The sequence below is a fragment of the Podarcis muralis genome, chromosome 10 (assembly GCF_964188315.1).
Source record: "Podarcis muralis chromosome 10, rPodMur119.hap1.1, whole genome shotgun sequence".
In the NCBI taxonomy this organism is placed as follows: Eukaryota; Metazoa; Chordata; class Lepidosauria; order Squamata; family Lacertidae; genus Podarcis; species Podarcis muralis.
In genome coordinates this window covers 28368078-28384097 of record NC_135664.1, presented here as the reverse complement: position 1 = coordinate 28384097, position 16020 = coordinate 28368078, and the positions used below count along the sequence as shown (strand labels likewise).

Genomic DNA, 16020 nt, shown 5'->3' with positions numbered 1-16020 from the left:
TCTCCGAAATGAGATTTCCATGTGCAGAAATGTATTAATGTACTAAGTTGTGTTTTTTTCTGTTTTTAAGAAAAGAAAAGTCCTGTGCAATTCTGAAGCAGTACAGCCGTGAGAAATGAGTCCAACACATGAACAGCCATCCGTCAGGAAGGGGCCATAACCATTTAAGCTTTACAGAATCTATCATGCTGGCGAAGCTAAATAAATGACAAGTGGCAGTTGTGGAAACTTTACCCAGAATAAGACAGCGCTCGTGCAGAAGGTCATCCTCACGCACTTTCCACAAGCTGTGTAGGGGATATGCTCTTCTTGCTGTGAAGAAAGGGGATCAAGAAAGAATTCGCTTTGTTAATATGCACGTTTCTTTTTCACGTAGCTCAGTGTTTCAGGAAAACAGTTCGTTTGTGTTTTTTATGTTTCCAGATTAAAATACTTAGCTTCACATATCGTCCTCAACCTGTCTGAGCATTGTTGAATATAGTTTTGAGAGGCTTCAGCGGGTTATCATGCTAAAATTACATAGTCCTCAAAAAACATGGGCTGCCCCCCAAAAAACTCTGCAACTAGTTCCATGCATCTAAAGGAGCTTTGGGTTTCTCAGAACAACAGCTCTCCTAATGTCATTTAGGAAAAGGCTTTTGGAATTGTAAGGAATTTCAAAAGCAGTGCACAGTATCCCCCAACACTGGCTCTGCTGTTAGACAGAGAGAGGTTGTTACCTCAGGCGACAGGTTTTGGGTGTCATGGAAGGGCAGCAAATGGTTAACTTTTCTAATTTATGATCACTCTATCTTCTCTCTGAAGGTGAAAATAAACCAACCAGCACTAGTTACTTGGCACCATGACATTTGTGTTAGTGTGTGGGTGATGGCCGTGGTGGGACCATTTTCTGTTTTGCCTCAGGCGGCAAAAATGTCTTGGGCTAGCCTGAGATATACGTTGGGGATATACTCTTCAAAGGAGAAAAGGCCATGCCTAAAGTAATTCTGTGGATCATTTCTAAATGTATGGAAAATATACTGTGTAAAATATATTGACTTCTTTGAATTGCTGTCATGTGACACTGCCCTCTCAGTGTCTGGTTCTACCTCTCCTGCACTTGAATGATCACAAATATTTTCTGCTTTATCCTTTGTTCCAAGGCAGACATGCCTCTTCTCCTTCCCTGGCATCAGTTTAAAAGTTGCTCTGCCACCTTTTTGATTTTAAGTAAAAGTAAAAAGCAAAATGTGCTTTTAAGTTTCTGTCAAAGGAAAAGCTTACAATTTGAAAGGATTATAGAAAATTCCCTTTGCTGAAAGCAGAGAGACAGCACTGAGATTTGCTTGAAAATAATGCAGTTTCAAAAATCTCACTACTAACATTTGCTATTGTTTAACACAAGATGCAAGCAGTTGAGACCCATTCAGGTCAATAATCAACTGACTTAAAAGTAAAAGTAAATTATACTCGCTGTGCAATAACAAATAGGTATCTGATCACCATAGCATAACCTGAAAGCAGTTTCCCCCTAGGTGAGAGTGGTAGGTGATATGCTTTTTGATGCTACCTCAAAAACATTAAAGAATTGGCAACAAAGAACAAAACAGTGAGAAAAACAATTTCATTGCTTTTCAGCACCAAAAATGGAGAACAAAAGATTTTTCTTCAAAGGGTTGAAGCTAGATTTCAATACTGGAGGATAATAATGTTAGAATAAAAATATTGTAGGGAAAATGCCACATATTCATAAATGCTAATCTGGAATTCTCCATGTTCGGGAAGATGATATTAGGTGCAAATTAGCTGGCATGCCTTCATGAGTATCAATATTCTTGCTATATTGGACTACAGAATGAAAGAGATAAAGCTCAGGTGAGATATTTATTTAGGTCAATTTAGCAAATTGAATTTAATGCATAGGTGTATAAACATCAATACCAGCCATGTGTCACAAAAACTCTTAATACCTAAACTATATTTGGTCTTCATAAAATTAAAATTAAAATAGTTTCTTGCCATTCTTCAGCCAAATATATATTGTTAGGCTTGACATTTTAGACACCTTCCAATTTGTTGATGACCATTCTTTCAGAGTAAGGACAAAGTCATCACACTATTTCTTGGTAATGAAACTATTTGCGACTGTTTACATCAAATTCCAGACTCTTTCAGACAACTCAAAGTACTGCAGCTGTTGTTTTTGTTTAACCAGTAAAGCCCTGAGTATCTCAGGGAGCTTCTTTCTCCCATACAACTTGCATAGTGTTTCAAGTTCTGCCAATAAGTTCTGCTCTGGAGTTTGTCCTTGAGAAGATAAGGATTCCAGGCATCAGGAATTCTGTCCCCTGGGAAGTTCCAGCAGTAGTCTCTGCTCAGAACCAGGCAGCGGGAGGTTGTTCCACTAGAGCTAATGGGGCACAGCCCTACCAAGGCCAATGGCAAGTGATTACAAAAGAAATAAAATGAAATCAAAACCGCATACTGTTTCACACACATTTAATCCTTCCATTTGAATTCAAGAGAGGCTCTGCAGACATTTCTGTCAATCTACCATTCTCTAGCCAATCAGATCTCTCAACCACTCAGCCAGTCCTTATCCAAAAGTATAGCTCAAAGCAAAGAGGTCCCTCTTTGGTATCTCTGAGCAGAAAAGCCATGTGAATATTGAATATTTCTGGTGAAAGCACTGTTATTCAAAATTAGTTGGAGGTTTCTTACTTTTAAATATATATATATATATAGAGAGAGCGCTAGCTTTAAATTGCTTTATACTGTAAACATTGGATTTATTTTCATGTGTATGTTTGGTTTTTTTGGAAACCACCTGTGAACACTAAAAAAAAAAGGAAAAAAGCTGGTGCATCAATATTACAATAAATAAACTTCTGTTCACATGGCACCCATTCCAGTCATAGAATGATTTTCTTTTTCATCATATTGCTTTAGATTTGTGTTGTAGTATATTATGCAAGCACCTGCCTCATACCCAACATCATATTAAATAGTTCCCCTGCTTTAGAAAATATAAATCAACTCATTTCAGATGGAGGTTATGGGAAAGCATTGTAAACTATCCCCCTTTACTCCATAATCCTCCACGTAAATTACAATCTGCTATGAAATATATCCTTTGACTCCTAGTTATGGCTGATGACATGAGCCTTATTTATTGATGGTGAGACTTGCCCTCAGAACAGCCTCCTTTCCAGGATGAAATAAAGTTCTAATATGAGAACTTTACTAGGTCATTAGAATAAGTTTGGGTCTTTCCCCCCAGAGCCGAACTATGAATTTAAAATGTGCAGTACTCAGGCAGTGACAAACTTATTATATAATTGAATACGTAATTGAAATATAACAGAACGAGGGCCAGAGCTCAGTAGTGGAGCATATCCTTTAAAGGTGTCAGGCTCTTGGGATGAATTCCCAGGCTAGGAAAACTCCTGCCTGAAACCCAGGAGAGCAGCTGCCAGTCTGTGTGAACAGATGGGTTAGCGGTCTGCTTTAAAGCTCGTCCACCCTTCCACACTAGAATGCATGGGTCCAAATGGTTTTCTGCTTGATCCATGCTTTCTTAGGCATGGGACTGAACAGCTTTTCATTTGCCCCAGGGGTGTAGCTTAGGTTGCCAGAGCCCAGGGCCATGCGGAGGGGTGGGAGGGAAGGAAGGAAATGGACAGAACGCACTTGTGCATTCAACTGCCTAATAGTGTCCACATCACCCAGGAGATCGCAGCCACTGAGATAAGAAAAGAAGAGCCATTCCATTGCCTGGAGCAGGCACAGGCAAACTCCGGCCCTCCAGATGTTTGGGACTACAATTCCCACCATCCCTAGCTAACATAGGGTTACCAGATGTCCCCGGTTCCCGGGAGCAGTCCCAGGTTTCCTGAAGATGCTTTTCCAAGCCTTTCCACCCAAAATTCCTGAGGTTGGAGTTTTATCTATGTAATATTTTATTTTATATATTATTTGCTTAAGGTATTAATACCACGGCAGGGTACAACATAAAAAATGCAAGTTAAAACTACCAGTAATCAACAACAACATTCTTAAAAATACCAGAAAACAAGGGCATAGTAATGAAAAGTGATTCTAGGCAGAAATACCAGAAAACAAGGGCATAGTAATGAAAAGTGATTCTTTGTTTGTATTGCATTATATTCCGCTTAGCTGATATACATTTCTACAAATAGATCTGGCTCCTGACAAAAATACTGGACTTGATAGAGTCCAAAGAACTTTTCTTATAATATATCTAAGCACATTTTTTAAAAAACCAAACCTATCCAGACCTGTGTTATTTCGTTCACTACGACGCGATGGCATCTCGCTTCATATTCGGGACGTACTTGTTCTTCTTGCTCCAAGAACTCAACAGTGTCCCATTCGTATTCCAGCTCAGCCTGCCGTCTTTTCCAAAACTCCAGAAACAAAGTAACTGATGAAAGAAGGATTAAGCAAGGATTATTTTAGCTGCTGAGGATTACGAATCCAAGGTTTATTAGTTTTCTTTGCCAATCTGTGAAGAAATGGAGTCAAATCTTGCCAGTTGATGGAATGGCAACCAGGTGTTTATAAGGAAAAGAGTGGAAACTATTTTTTGTTGTTGTTTTTACTTAAATTGTCTTCTTTTTGTGATGCATCATTATTTCTATACGTGCAGAAAGAACTCACAGCAGCCAGTGTGGCCAATGGTCAGAAATTATGTGAGCTGTACAGTCATATCTCATGTAACGTTTGCTTCATGTTACGTTTTTTCAGGTTGCGCCCCACAGCGACCTGGAAGTACCAGAAAGCGTGAAATCGTGCCGCGCACCTGCGCAGATACAGTGCTTCAGGTTGCGGGCTTTTCAGGTTGCAAACGGGCCTCCAGAACGGATCCCGTTTGCAACCAGAGGTACCACTGTACTTCAATAACATCTAGAAGGCGACAGGTTCCCCACTCCTGACCTAAAACATACTCAAGTCTCCTTTAGAGATACACATTGCAGGGGAAGGTTACCACTGTTTTTCAGGGACCCTTCTCTGCTGTTACTGTTCTTTTCATTGAGAAAAGGTAAAGGTAAAGGGACCCCTGATCATTAGGTCCAGTCGTGGACAACTCTGGGGTTGTGGCGCTCATCACACTTTATTGGTCGAGGGAGCCGGCGTACAGCTTCCAGGTCATGTGGCCAACATGACTAAGCTGCTTCTGGTGAACCAGAGCAGCACATGGAAACGCCGTTTACCTTCCCGCCAGAGCGGTACCTATTTATCTACTTGCACTTTGACGTGCTTTCGAACTGCTAGGTTGGCAGGCGCTGGGACAGAGCAACGGGAGCTCACCCCATCGCGGGGATTTGAACCACCAACCTTCTGATCGGCAAGCCCTAGGATCTGTGTTTAACCCACAGCACCACCCGTGTCCCCTGGTAAATTTCAAGCTGCTGGCTTTGGTGTATAAAGCCCTATACAGTTTGGGACCAGGATATCCAAAAGATTGTCTCAAACCTTATATACCTAAATGATCAAAGTACTGTGCAGATGAGGGCCTTTGCCAGAAGCCAGGAGGTCCTTTCTGCACAATGTAGGAATTGGGCCTACCTTGATTACAATGGGGAAAAGAGGAATGCTTCACTAGTGTTGCAAAAACTGTGCCTTTTGAGCACATATGGAAGCTGAAGGACTTAAGGAGAGCTGAGCTTCTCTGGACTGGACCATAGGCCCAGCCAGTCCAGCCCTACATCCTCACAGTGGCCAATTGGATGCCTATAGAAAGCTCCAAAGCAGGCAGGACATGACTGCAACAGCAGCATGTGTCACATACAACAAACAATGCAACTCAATAACAGTGCTGGATGATGTGCTTTCTTCTAGCTACACGTTGCCTCAATACACTTTTTTTGTAATCCACAGCTCTTGTTAGAAACTTGAGGATCTCTGTTTTATTTAGGAAAGCTGTGGGTAACATGCTCGCGCTCTCTCTCTCTCCTGATGCAATGCTAACCATGGTGTTTTTTATTGAAGATTTCTTAGTTTACAAAAATACGTGCATTGTCTCTTTTTCTAAGTTGTGTTTTCTACAGATCAGTTTCAGTTGTGGTGAGACATTAGTGTTGCATGCAGTGTTGCATGGGAAGAAAACAGGTGGAGGGAGATGGTAATGCTCCTCTTCTTCTACTAGTGTATGTGTGGGGTTTTAACTCAGCCATGGTTAAGACAAGAACAAGGGACTGGGACTTACCCCCACCTGTCTTTGGTATACATTGCCCCTGCTCACCTTAACCATGATTGGTGCCTACTCTAAGTAGAGTTTTCAGTTAGCAAGGATTTGAATCTTGCAGAAGCTATGCTGTTAGAACACCACTGTGGGAAGTGTGCATGTCAATATAATGCACTAAAATAATGTGTTGCATCATTGGAAATCCCTGTATTAAATTATAATAGCACCAGAAAGCCATTTCACATGGTGAAGCAGTTGGCTGTTGGGTGACATGACCCATGGGTACTTCAGTAAGTTGTTCTTCCATTACTGTAATTATTATTGTTAATAAATATTTAAGAATTGTGAATTACTGGCAAGTCTTTTATATTCAATTTAAATATTGTAGGAAATAGGTAGTTTTGGTCCATTTTAATGTTAAGTGTCGGAGGACTAAGTTGCAACATACTTAACATTGAAAGCCTGTTGTTGTCAATTTGTAATATTTGCCTAAAATGTTACAACGGCACCTTTCTGTATATTCACCTTTACAGAGTGCTAATGGTGGCCTAAATGTTACTTGACATACTGTGCAATTAGATTTCAATATAGCACTAATTTTAATCACCAGCAAGCAAGCATGGTGATTAAACAGGGTGGATTAATGCTAGTTATTGTGACCTTGTAAATAGCATCTATTCAGTGAAACAAGATGCTTTCTGGGTAAAAAACAACAACCCAAAACTTTACCATGACCATTTAATACATTAGTTGCTAACAACTGTTATGTGTATAGAGTCATAGAATAGAATAAGGGACCACGAGGGTCATCTAGTCCAACCCCCTACACTGCAGGACTCTTTTACCCAACATGGGGCACAAACACATGACCCTGAGATTAAGAGTCTCATGCTCTACCGACTGAGCTATCCAGGTGTGCAGTAGTATATGAACTAATAAAATGAGGAAAGAAGCAAACGTTTTCTCACCCACACAAGTGCCTCTTTCCCGATGTAATAGTTTATCACATGCAGGGTTTTTTTAAAGGGGGAGCACACACAAAAATGAAACCATTACCTGCAGTCTGAAATGGGACCCTCCAGAAGTCTACCCACAGCAACAAAGCCATACAGTGGTACCTCGGGTTACAGATGCTTCAGTTTACAGACACTTCAGGTTACAGACTCCGCTAACCCAGAAATAGTACCTCGGGCTAAGAACTTTGCTTCAGGATGAAAACAGAAATCGTGGGAGGCCCCATTAGCTAAAGTGCTACCTCAGGTTAAGAACAGTTTCAGGTTAAGAACGGCCCTCTGGAACAAATTAAGTTCTTAACCCAAGGTACCACTGTATTTTGGCTTTGGTTTGGATTTAACCCCCCCAGCCCCCCCAACCTACTGCCTCAAATAATGTATTTGAAATTAGCTTACCCCATACTCCCATAAATACTGCAAACACAAGTGTTCCGAAGCTATCGAAGATACACAGCTTCTGGAAAGCATTCAGAAAAATAGGGGTTAGCATACAATTTTGCATTGTTTTTTTGGCACAGCTAAAGAACATAGGCTGTTACACAACACCTAATTTCATAAGAGGGGCTACCTATGCATGGAAACAGATTTTCACATGGCAGACCATCTCTTCTGCCATGGAAATGGAAGCCCCACATAGACATTTGACATCCTTGCAGTATGCATACAATGCCAAAAGAAAAGCATTCCTTATCATTTATGGGGAAGGGCCGAACTCAGACACCTCCTTGCTGCTTTCTTGCCCCACAGCTAATCAGCTGAAGACATTGACCATCTGCTTGCTAGAGGGGAGGAAGCGTTTGCCAACTGGAAGCAATGGCCATGGCACACAGCTTGCTACTGTTTGAGAAGTTGCCTTGATAACAGCCTGCATTTTATAGTTAAATAAAGTTTCCTTTTTTTAGTGTTCTGCCAAGTTTTAGAAAGCAGAACTGTAACGCCAATCTAGTCCCACATTATGGAAAACGGCAAAATATGTGATACATAAGGTTTTTTTTGTTTTGTTTTTAAAGGCAAATCATTTTATAACGCCTACTTATCCTGAAAAGAGAGGCAAAATATGTTTCAGTGCTGGGAATATTAAATGCATACATAAAAACCTGAGCAAACTGAAAACAAATGAAATGTCAAAAATTATATATTCCCAATGTGATGGCAGCAACCATCAGATGATAATATGGTTGTGTAAAACTAATATCACAGATTAGCAGCTCCAGCTGCTGCATTCTTATCATCATATAAACAAAAGATCTACCAGTGGAAGGCAAACTATAATGTGATAAGCTTATCACATGAAAAGCATGCTAAGTCTAGTGCTATTAAAACACACACACACACACACACACACACACACACACACACACACACAATGATTTCATATCTTTGCTCTGTTTATTCAATTTATTTCATTCTCATCTCTATCATATCCCTTATATTACTCTTCTAAAGTGAGGTTTGGGTCACTCTATTTATGAAGGAGAAGAAAACAGTTTGTGGCCAGGTCTGCCTTGCCATAAGAAGCACCAGAATATCACTCTTGCTCCTTCAAACACAGATGCGCAGGACAAACCACATGTAGACAGGAGCAATTCAAGTTAATGGACTATCCATTTTCCTAAGGATACTTCATAAAGCCAAAAGTCATTTACCTGAGCAAACAGATGGGATACTGAAAGACAGTATAGGAACTTGCCTTCAAGTTTCACATCCCAGTCAAATAAAAATAGACACATTTATCTAATGAGCTTTTTCCTGAGGTTGTCTTTTAACTTAACCTTCGCACAAGTTCAATGGTTGTAATCAGTAAGTTGCATTCTCCCCTTTTCATTAGTGGTCTCGTCTTATTATGTAGTATCCATCCTCTTTTCTTTTCTTTTTTTCTTTTGCATGTATTTCTAACTTCGCTTCAAAATAAAATTTCATGCCCCAGAAAACAATGCCTTTCCATAATCCGCTAGAGTAAATGTTGTTGTTACCTTGGACGATTCACAGGTGATTGTGAGGTTCCAGTATGTACATTCTTGATCACATTGGGGGCACATGATGATTTTACCTCCTATGTTTGGGTCACAGACTTCTTGGCTAAAATTGAAAGGATCCATCTGAGAGGTTGAGTAATTCAATGAACAAATTGCTTAATTCACTGCTTTCATAGTTCTCCCTGCATGCTTTACTCCCTTAAGTTTCCACTTTGCAGTTACTTCAATAAGGCCAAAGTAGACTTTACATACAATAGTGCTTTTTACCATAGTGACCCATTTGTACAGAAAAAAACAAGTTATGGAGAAGTGATAACTTCTCCATAACTCCATTCTCTAGGAAAATGATTGAGTGGAGGAACTGCTTAATCTTCTCCCATCTTCTGTTTCTCTTTCCAAAATGCCACCCCTCCATGTGACTTCTTGCAATTGAGTTCCAAACACATCTTCTGTATGTAGACTGCAGTAACTTATCTTTCATTGTTCTTCAGCTACAATCTTAAAACCCTTTGTGTAGCATAGCCCTGTTGATTTCCGCCTTTATTTTCCCCCATCGCTATTTTGTGTTTTATTTTATTATCGTTAGCATCACAATTTTTAAAATTCATAAATCAAACTAATATTTATACGGGTTTGTGAGTTTCAACAGCAGATTTTTTTCAACTGATTTCAGCTGAGAGTTGTATAAAAAGAACTGCTGAGATTTCCCTCTAAGCCTATGGTATGTCCAGAAGAGAGGATTGTTAAAGATTTGCAAACTATATTACTCTAGAGAACTATGAAACAAAGGAATAAGAGCAGAGGCAAAAAAGAAGTTTGGGAAATTGGTCACAGATGACAGGAGATTTGTGGGGCAATACAGTACCACACACTGAAGATTAACTGGCCTTAGCATACTTTAACCTTTTCACATTGAATGCATACCCTTCAACATTTCTCTGATGACAGATGTCCCATTCCATAATGATAATTTTACTATTTATACCCCACACAACTTACTGGATTGTCCCAGCCACACTGGGCAGCTTTCAACATATATAAAAACAAAATAAAACATTAAACTTTTTTAAAAAAACTTCCCTATACAGGATTGCCTTCAGACAGCTCAGGGGTTCAGATAACGCCATACCCTCCAACATTTAACCAGTGAAAATAGGGACATCCTAAAGGAAAATGGGACATTCTGGGATCAAATCAGAAACCAAGACGGCTTCTCTAAATCAGGGATGTCCCTGGAAAATAGGGACACTTGGAAAGTCTGTGAATGTGGTTACTCAGTAGCAAAAGGGGTGGCAACTTTTTCTAATCTTTCAAAATATGTTTGAACACTTAAACAATAACTTGACCATTCGTATGTTATTATAAAACAACAAACAGTGCAATCCTATACGTGCATGCTCATAATTTAGGCTGCGGCCTCAACCCCACTGACTCAAAAATAATCCTCATTGAATTCTGAGTTGATAAGTTTGAGATTTCACTGAAAATCTACTGAGTTCTGCTGAACTCTAGAACAACAAATTATTATTTGGGAATGGTCCACTTAATGACATTTGGATCTTTATGCTGGATCATATGTATGCTGGATCATATCCAACGTGAATGACATGAACTGGTGCAGGTTACCTCCAAGTGCAGTTGTCCTTCATGAAATAGCCATACAAAAAGCACCCGAGTCCAACAACTGCTGCCAGGAGTAACATCTGAGTATAGAATCCTAGCCAGGCAAAATAGATTCCAATTTTCTCCCCATAATATTTCCTGCAGATAAAAACACATATTTAGAAACTATGGACAAATATACAATTCCTCTCAATCCAATAATTTGGGGAAGCGAGAAACTCCTTACATTTAATGTTGACACACATGGATCATTGTGTTCTGCCATCAGTTTTGTGCTTCCAGATTTCTTAAAGCAGGCTTCCTCAACCTTGGCCCTCCAGATGTTTTGAGACTACAATTCCCAGCATCCCTGACCACTGGTCCTGCTAGCTAGGGATCATGGGAGTTGTAGGCCAAAAACAACTGGAGGGGCAAGGCTGAGGAAGCCTGCCTTAAAGGAATTGAACCTTGAGGCCTCATTTTCTGAGTTTATGAATGATCTTCAAGAGCATTCAGAAGCAGCAATTCCATCTTCTTCTTCTTTTTGTCCTAGCAAGTTTAACAAGACACTTCCTGGCACAGAGGTACAGAAATAGAAAATACTTTTTGTCTTTTAAATTTCTGCTTGTCACACAGATGTTAAGAAACCTTGGGAGCCTTGTCCCAAAGGAACTCTATCAGAGCACCACAATAACAATTTCACTTGTGTTAAAATTTGTATTATATCCACAGTTGGATTCTCTACTAATGTGAAACCTCCTTATTTTGTAATTTTGCTGACGTGTAAGCCTGGTAATTTTTGGTTTAGGGCTGTTTTTATAGCTTTTGCTTAACATTTTTTTGGGGGGGATAACATATTTATTTCATTTTTAAGAAACCTAGTTTCAAAGATTTCCATTTATGCTACAGTGTTAGGGATAAGGCCAATTATAAATATCAAGAAAGAAATAATTCAGTTGCATGAAAACTGCAATCCTATGCAGACTTAGACAATGACTCGGGAGTAAGTCCCACTGGTTGAGAAGGGGTATACATTGGATAGACATGCATAGAATTGTGCTGCAAATTACATGGCTTTGAGATAACTTCCAAGTGGGACCTTGGTTTTCTTATTCATTACGCAAATATATTTAGGCATCTTGAACATTCTCACAAATATGTAACCAGTAGATGACTATACAAAATCAAACTGTCTCCAAGGAACATCAAGAGAAACAAATTAAGGTGACTTGACTAAGCTACCTGCACTCTGCATGTTTTCTCTAAAAATAATGATTATACATGGAGCAGGGAGGGATCACATTAGAAGAGGACTTGCAGCCTCTCTCATGCTTGTCCATACCTACCTGACAAGATCTAAGGGCTGTAACTTGAAAATATTTCGAGGATGAGCCCATTCTCTGTACAGCAGATACCGTTCGTTTGGACAGTTGGGATCCTCTGACTGGTAGTTGAATCTTGACTGTGAAACAGAGTATTGAGTGGATAATTAAAGAATTCCCACCTCCTTGAAGGCACAGTTCATGTCATGCCTTTTTAATGTCAGCTGTTGTTCAGACTCCTGCTCAAAAAGGGAATGGCTTCTCTTGTAGCGTTTGCAGTGCCTACCAGGAAATGCCTGAGGGTCAAATTACACCGTTTTTCATTTAGAGGAAACTACAATCTGATGTTTTATCATCATCATTATTTTTGTAATGCTGCTGCTGTAATGTGCCGCAGCAGTCATAAATGATTTCCTGGTAGCTGCTGCAATTGACACAGAAGCTTCCCACACTATGCAGAAAAAAACCACAGAGACGGTTAATGCTGCCCGTTTTGACATGTGAATGTCTGAGGCTATTTCTAGCTTCCTTCGAATGATAAGAGATATTAAGTAGAATAATCTTCTTCAACCTGCCCTCCAGGAGCTGTTGGACTCTTGAGCTCCCATCAGTCCCACTCAGCATGGCAAACTTTCAGGGATGATGGCATACCCTCCAAGTGGCCTGATTTTCCATGGACAGCCCAGGAATTCCGAAAGCCATCCTGGCTTCTCATTTGATGCTGGAATGTCCCTATTTCCCCCTCCAGTGCTGTTGCTGCTGAGCTCAGGGAGGAGATTGAGCCTGCGCTCAAGCAGTGGTGGCAAGGGAGCATCTCGTTGCCTCTCCATAGTCTTTCCCTGGCTGCTACTGCCAGCCTCCTCTCTTGAGGAGAAGGTGCTGTCGTACCTACGGGACTGCCTCTCCTGATATGCCCCGCGGAGGACCTTAAGGTCCACAAATAACAACACTTTGGAGGTTCCAAGCAGCAAGGTTGGCCTCAACGAGGGCCAGGGCCTTTTCAGTACTGGCCCCAACATGGTGGAACGCTCTGTCACAAGAGACTAGGGCCCTGCGGGACTTGACATCTTTCTGCAGGGCCTGCAAGACAGAGCTGTTCTGCCTGGCCTTTGGTTTGGACTCAGTCTGACCCTTATGTTTCCCTCCCCTTATGGTTTTGATTTATGGGCTACTATTAAAATGAGGCTGCATTTTAAATTGTATTTTAACTCGTATTTTAACAAACTGGGTTTTTTTTTGTCCCTCCCCCCATTATGTTTTATTGTAATTTTATTGATGTTAGCCACCCTGAGCCCGACTCTGGCTGGGGAGGGCGGGGTATAAAATATATATATGATGATGGTGATTACACTAGTTGCATTTTATTTTTTATATTATATTTATTTATTTTCAAAAAGTGCAAACGTAACCAAAAAAAGAAGGAAAGCGAAGAACAAAACATGTGAATCACAAAACGCCGCAGTCTAGAAGGGCAAAAGCACAAAGACGGATGATAAAGCATTACCTCACAAAAAGATTCTGTTTACAAATAATAAAGATATATAAAATTAAGAGTTTTCACCTTTGAGAGAGCCATCGTTACTGAAAATAAAGGTTTCATAACACCAGTTTTATTTCAGCTCAAAGAATAGTTGAAAACCTTGGGAGAGGTGATTGCACTAGTCAAGGGAGAAAGCTCTGCTGTGAGTCTAAGGGGCAAAAGCTACCTGCCACAAGCATGGGTCAAATTGGCATCTCTGAGTTAAAAGAAAGGAGGGGAAATGTACACGGCTAAAGAATAAAGCCAACTCAGAGCTCAGGAATTCTATTTCAAAACCAACATGGAAGATATAAAAAAAATGCTTAAAATAAAGCTTGGGTTTTCATCTTTTGTTGCAGCTTGAAAATCCGAGTACTTTTAAAAGGTTCATAATCTTCCTTCATATGACGCTAAACATAATTAGTTTTGTTATTTGGTCCATGGGCCAATATATTCCCCAATACTAGATGGTATACATAATTCTTGTAAAGACACTGAGGGCAAAAGCCAGGTAGTGACTTTGTTAAAACTGTGTATAAAATATATACTGTATTTTTCCATGTCTAAGACTGCATTTTTCCCAAATTTTTAAAGTTTAAAATTGGGGGTCGTCTTATACACGGAATGTTGCAATTAAATATTCTTAATTTTGGGCTCAAAAATAGGGGTCGTCTTATACATGGGGGCATCTTATACATGGAAAAATATGGTATATATCACTTAGTGTTTGTCCATTTTGCAGTATTCCAGAAAATGTACTGTTTGTCCACTGAAGTAGCTGCAAAAGAGACAGGCCACAATTTGGCATACAGGGTGCTTCCAGATTGCTATGATTTTGGGGTGTGATTTTGGGTGTCAATCACATACTGACATATTCAGGTAGAGCAATTATAATTGCTCCTCTTATCCAGGCTAAACATACCCAACTCCCTCAACCATAAGGCTTGGTTTCCAGACCCTTGATCATCTTGGTCACCCTCATCTGCACAAGGTCCATCTTGTCAATATCCTTCTTAAATTGTGGTGCCCAGAACTGGACTCAGTAATCCAGGTGTGGTCTGACCAAGGCAGAATCGAGCAGTACTATGACTTCCTTTGATCTGGACTCTGTACTTCTTGATGATGCAGCCTAAAACAGCATTAGCTTGTTTTGCTGCTGCATCACACTGTGGATTCATGCAAAGCTTGTGGTCTGCTAAGACCCCTAGATCCTTTTCACATATGTACTACTGGCAATCTAGGTGTCTCTCATCTTATATTTGTGCAGTTGGTTCTTGCTGCCTAAGTGTAGAACCTCTCCAATCTGTTAAGGTCACATTGAATCCCAATTCTGTCTTCTGTGACATTGGCTACTCCTTTGGTGATGTTGTGCAACAAATTCACTCCCCATCCCCAAATCAGGCTTTTTGTGATAAGTGAAATGCACTGGAAAGTGTATGATAATAATTCCTTGATGAAACACCAATATTACATTCCCACAAACAAATCAGAATGAATGCTCAATACGTAGTTAATGTTTTTTTAGCCTCTCTGCAGTTTTTGCGCAAGCAAATCAGGATGAATGTTCAACAAACAGCTAAAAGGCCAGCTAGTATTTTCTTATTGGCTTCTATAGAACCTTTTGTATCATTGTTTCTAGGATTATTTATAGGATTGCAGGGTTGTTTCTTTGGTTTTTCAGAAAGGTACTTTTTAAAAATATTGGACTTACATCATGGAGTGGAAAAGCTGCTTTGTAGATCCCAGAGTCCAGCAGCTTATTGATTCCAAACTTTCTCACGTTGTCTCTTATAGCATATTCCCCACGGCAAAGAATAAAGTGAACCTGAAAAACCCCCAAAGTTCTTTATTAATGAAGAATTGGACCAGAATAAGCTCAGGGGACATCTATCATGTGGTAGGAGTGTCTAAAGTTATGCATTGTCTTGATCATTGGCCTCCAACTGGTCCAGACCAAAGACCCACCACCGACTCCCACCTAGCAAAAGGGGACCAACTTTTACAAATTCACTTCTGATGTATACTTAATAGTGTTAATCAGGCACATTATTAATCCTAAAATGGCAGTTCATGGAGCAATATACATAGTGTTCCTTAAGTATTACTACTAAATGAAAACCACTGAAGTGGGCAGGTAGCCTGAACAGATATTCTGAAATGGGAGGTAGGTTTACGCTGTGAATCAGGGAGAAAGGAAATGGAAGCAGGATCAGTTGAGGCATTTGGAACTTGGCAAATGGATAGAGAGAGGCTTCTCTGCCCAGCAAGGAACTTTCCCCCTGACTCAGTCCTATTTCAGGTTGCAGTTAGTGAACTAAGAGTGATGTGGCATCCCTGCTCCTTCTAACTCTCACATTCTGCAGCCAGACTCCTGTTGTCACTTGCAGAACTGAGCTACCCA

General features: G+C 40.1%; 1 protein-coding gene across 3 annotated transcripts in view; it reads right to left on the bottom strand.

Moving 5' to 3' along the window:
* ANO6 (anoctamin 6) overlaps positions 1-16020 on the bottom strand; it is a 69089-nt gene that overhangs the window by 17145 nt on the left and 35924 nt on the right. For all 3 annotated transcript variants that reach the window (XR_013394335.1, XM_077934669.1, XM_077934670.1), the window contains exons 6-12: positions 15331-15444; positions 12125-12240; positions 10803-10937; positions 9174-9279; positions 7597-7657; positions 4278-4423; positions 235-312 (exon numbers count right to left, since the gene is read on the bottom strand). Coding sequence is in view for 2 of the 3 variants with exons in the window: in XM_077934669.1 (XP_077790795.1) it covers positions 235-312; positions 4278-4423; positions 7597-7657; positions 9174-9279; positions 10803-10937; positions 12125-12240; positions 15331-15444 (756 nt within the window). In the remaining variant the exon portion in view is untranslated. The remainder of the gene's footprint in view (positions 1-234; positions 313-4277; positions 4424-7596; positions 7658-9173; positions 9280-10802; positions 10938-12124; positions 12241-15330; positions 15445-16020) is intronic.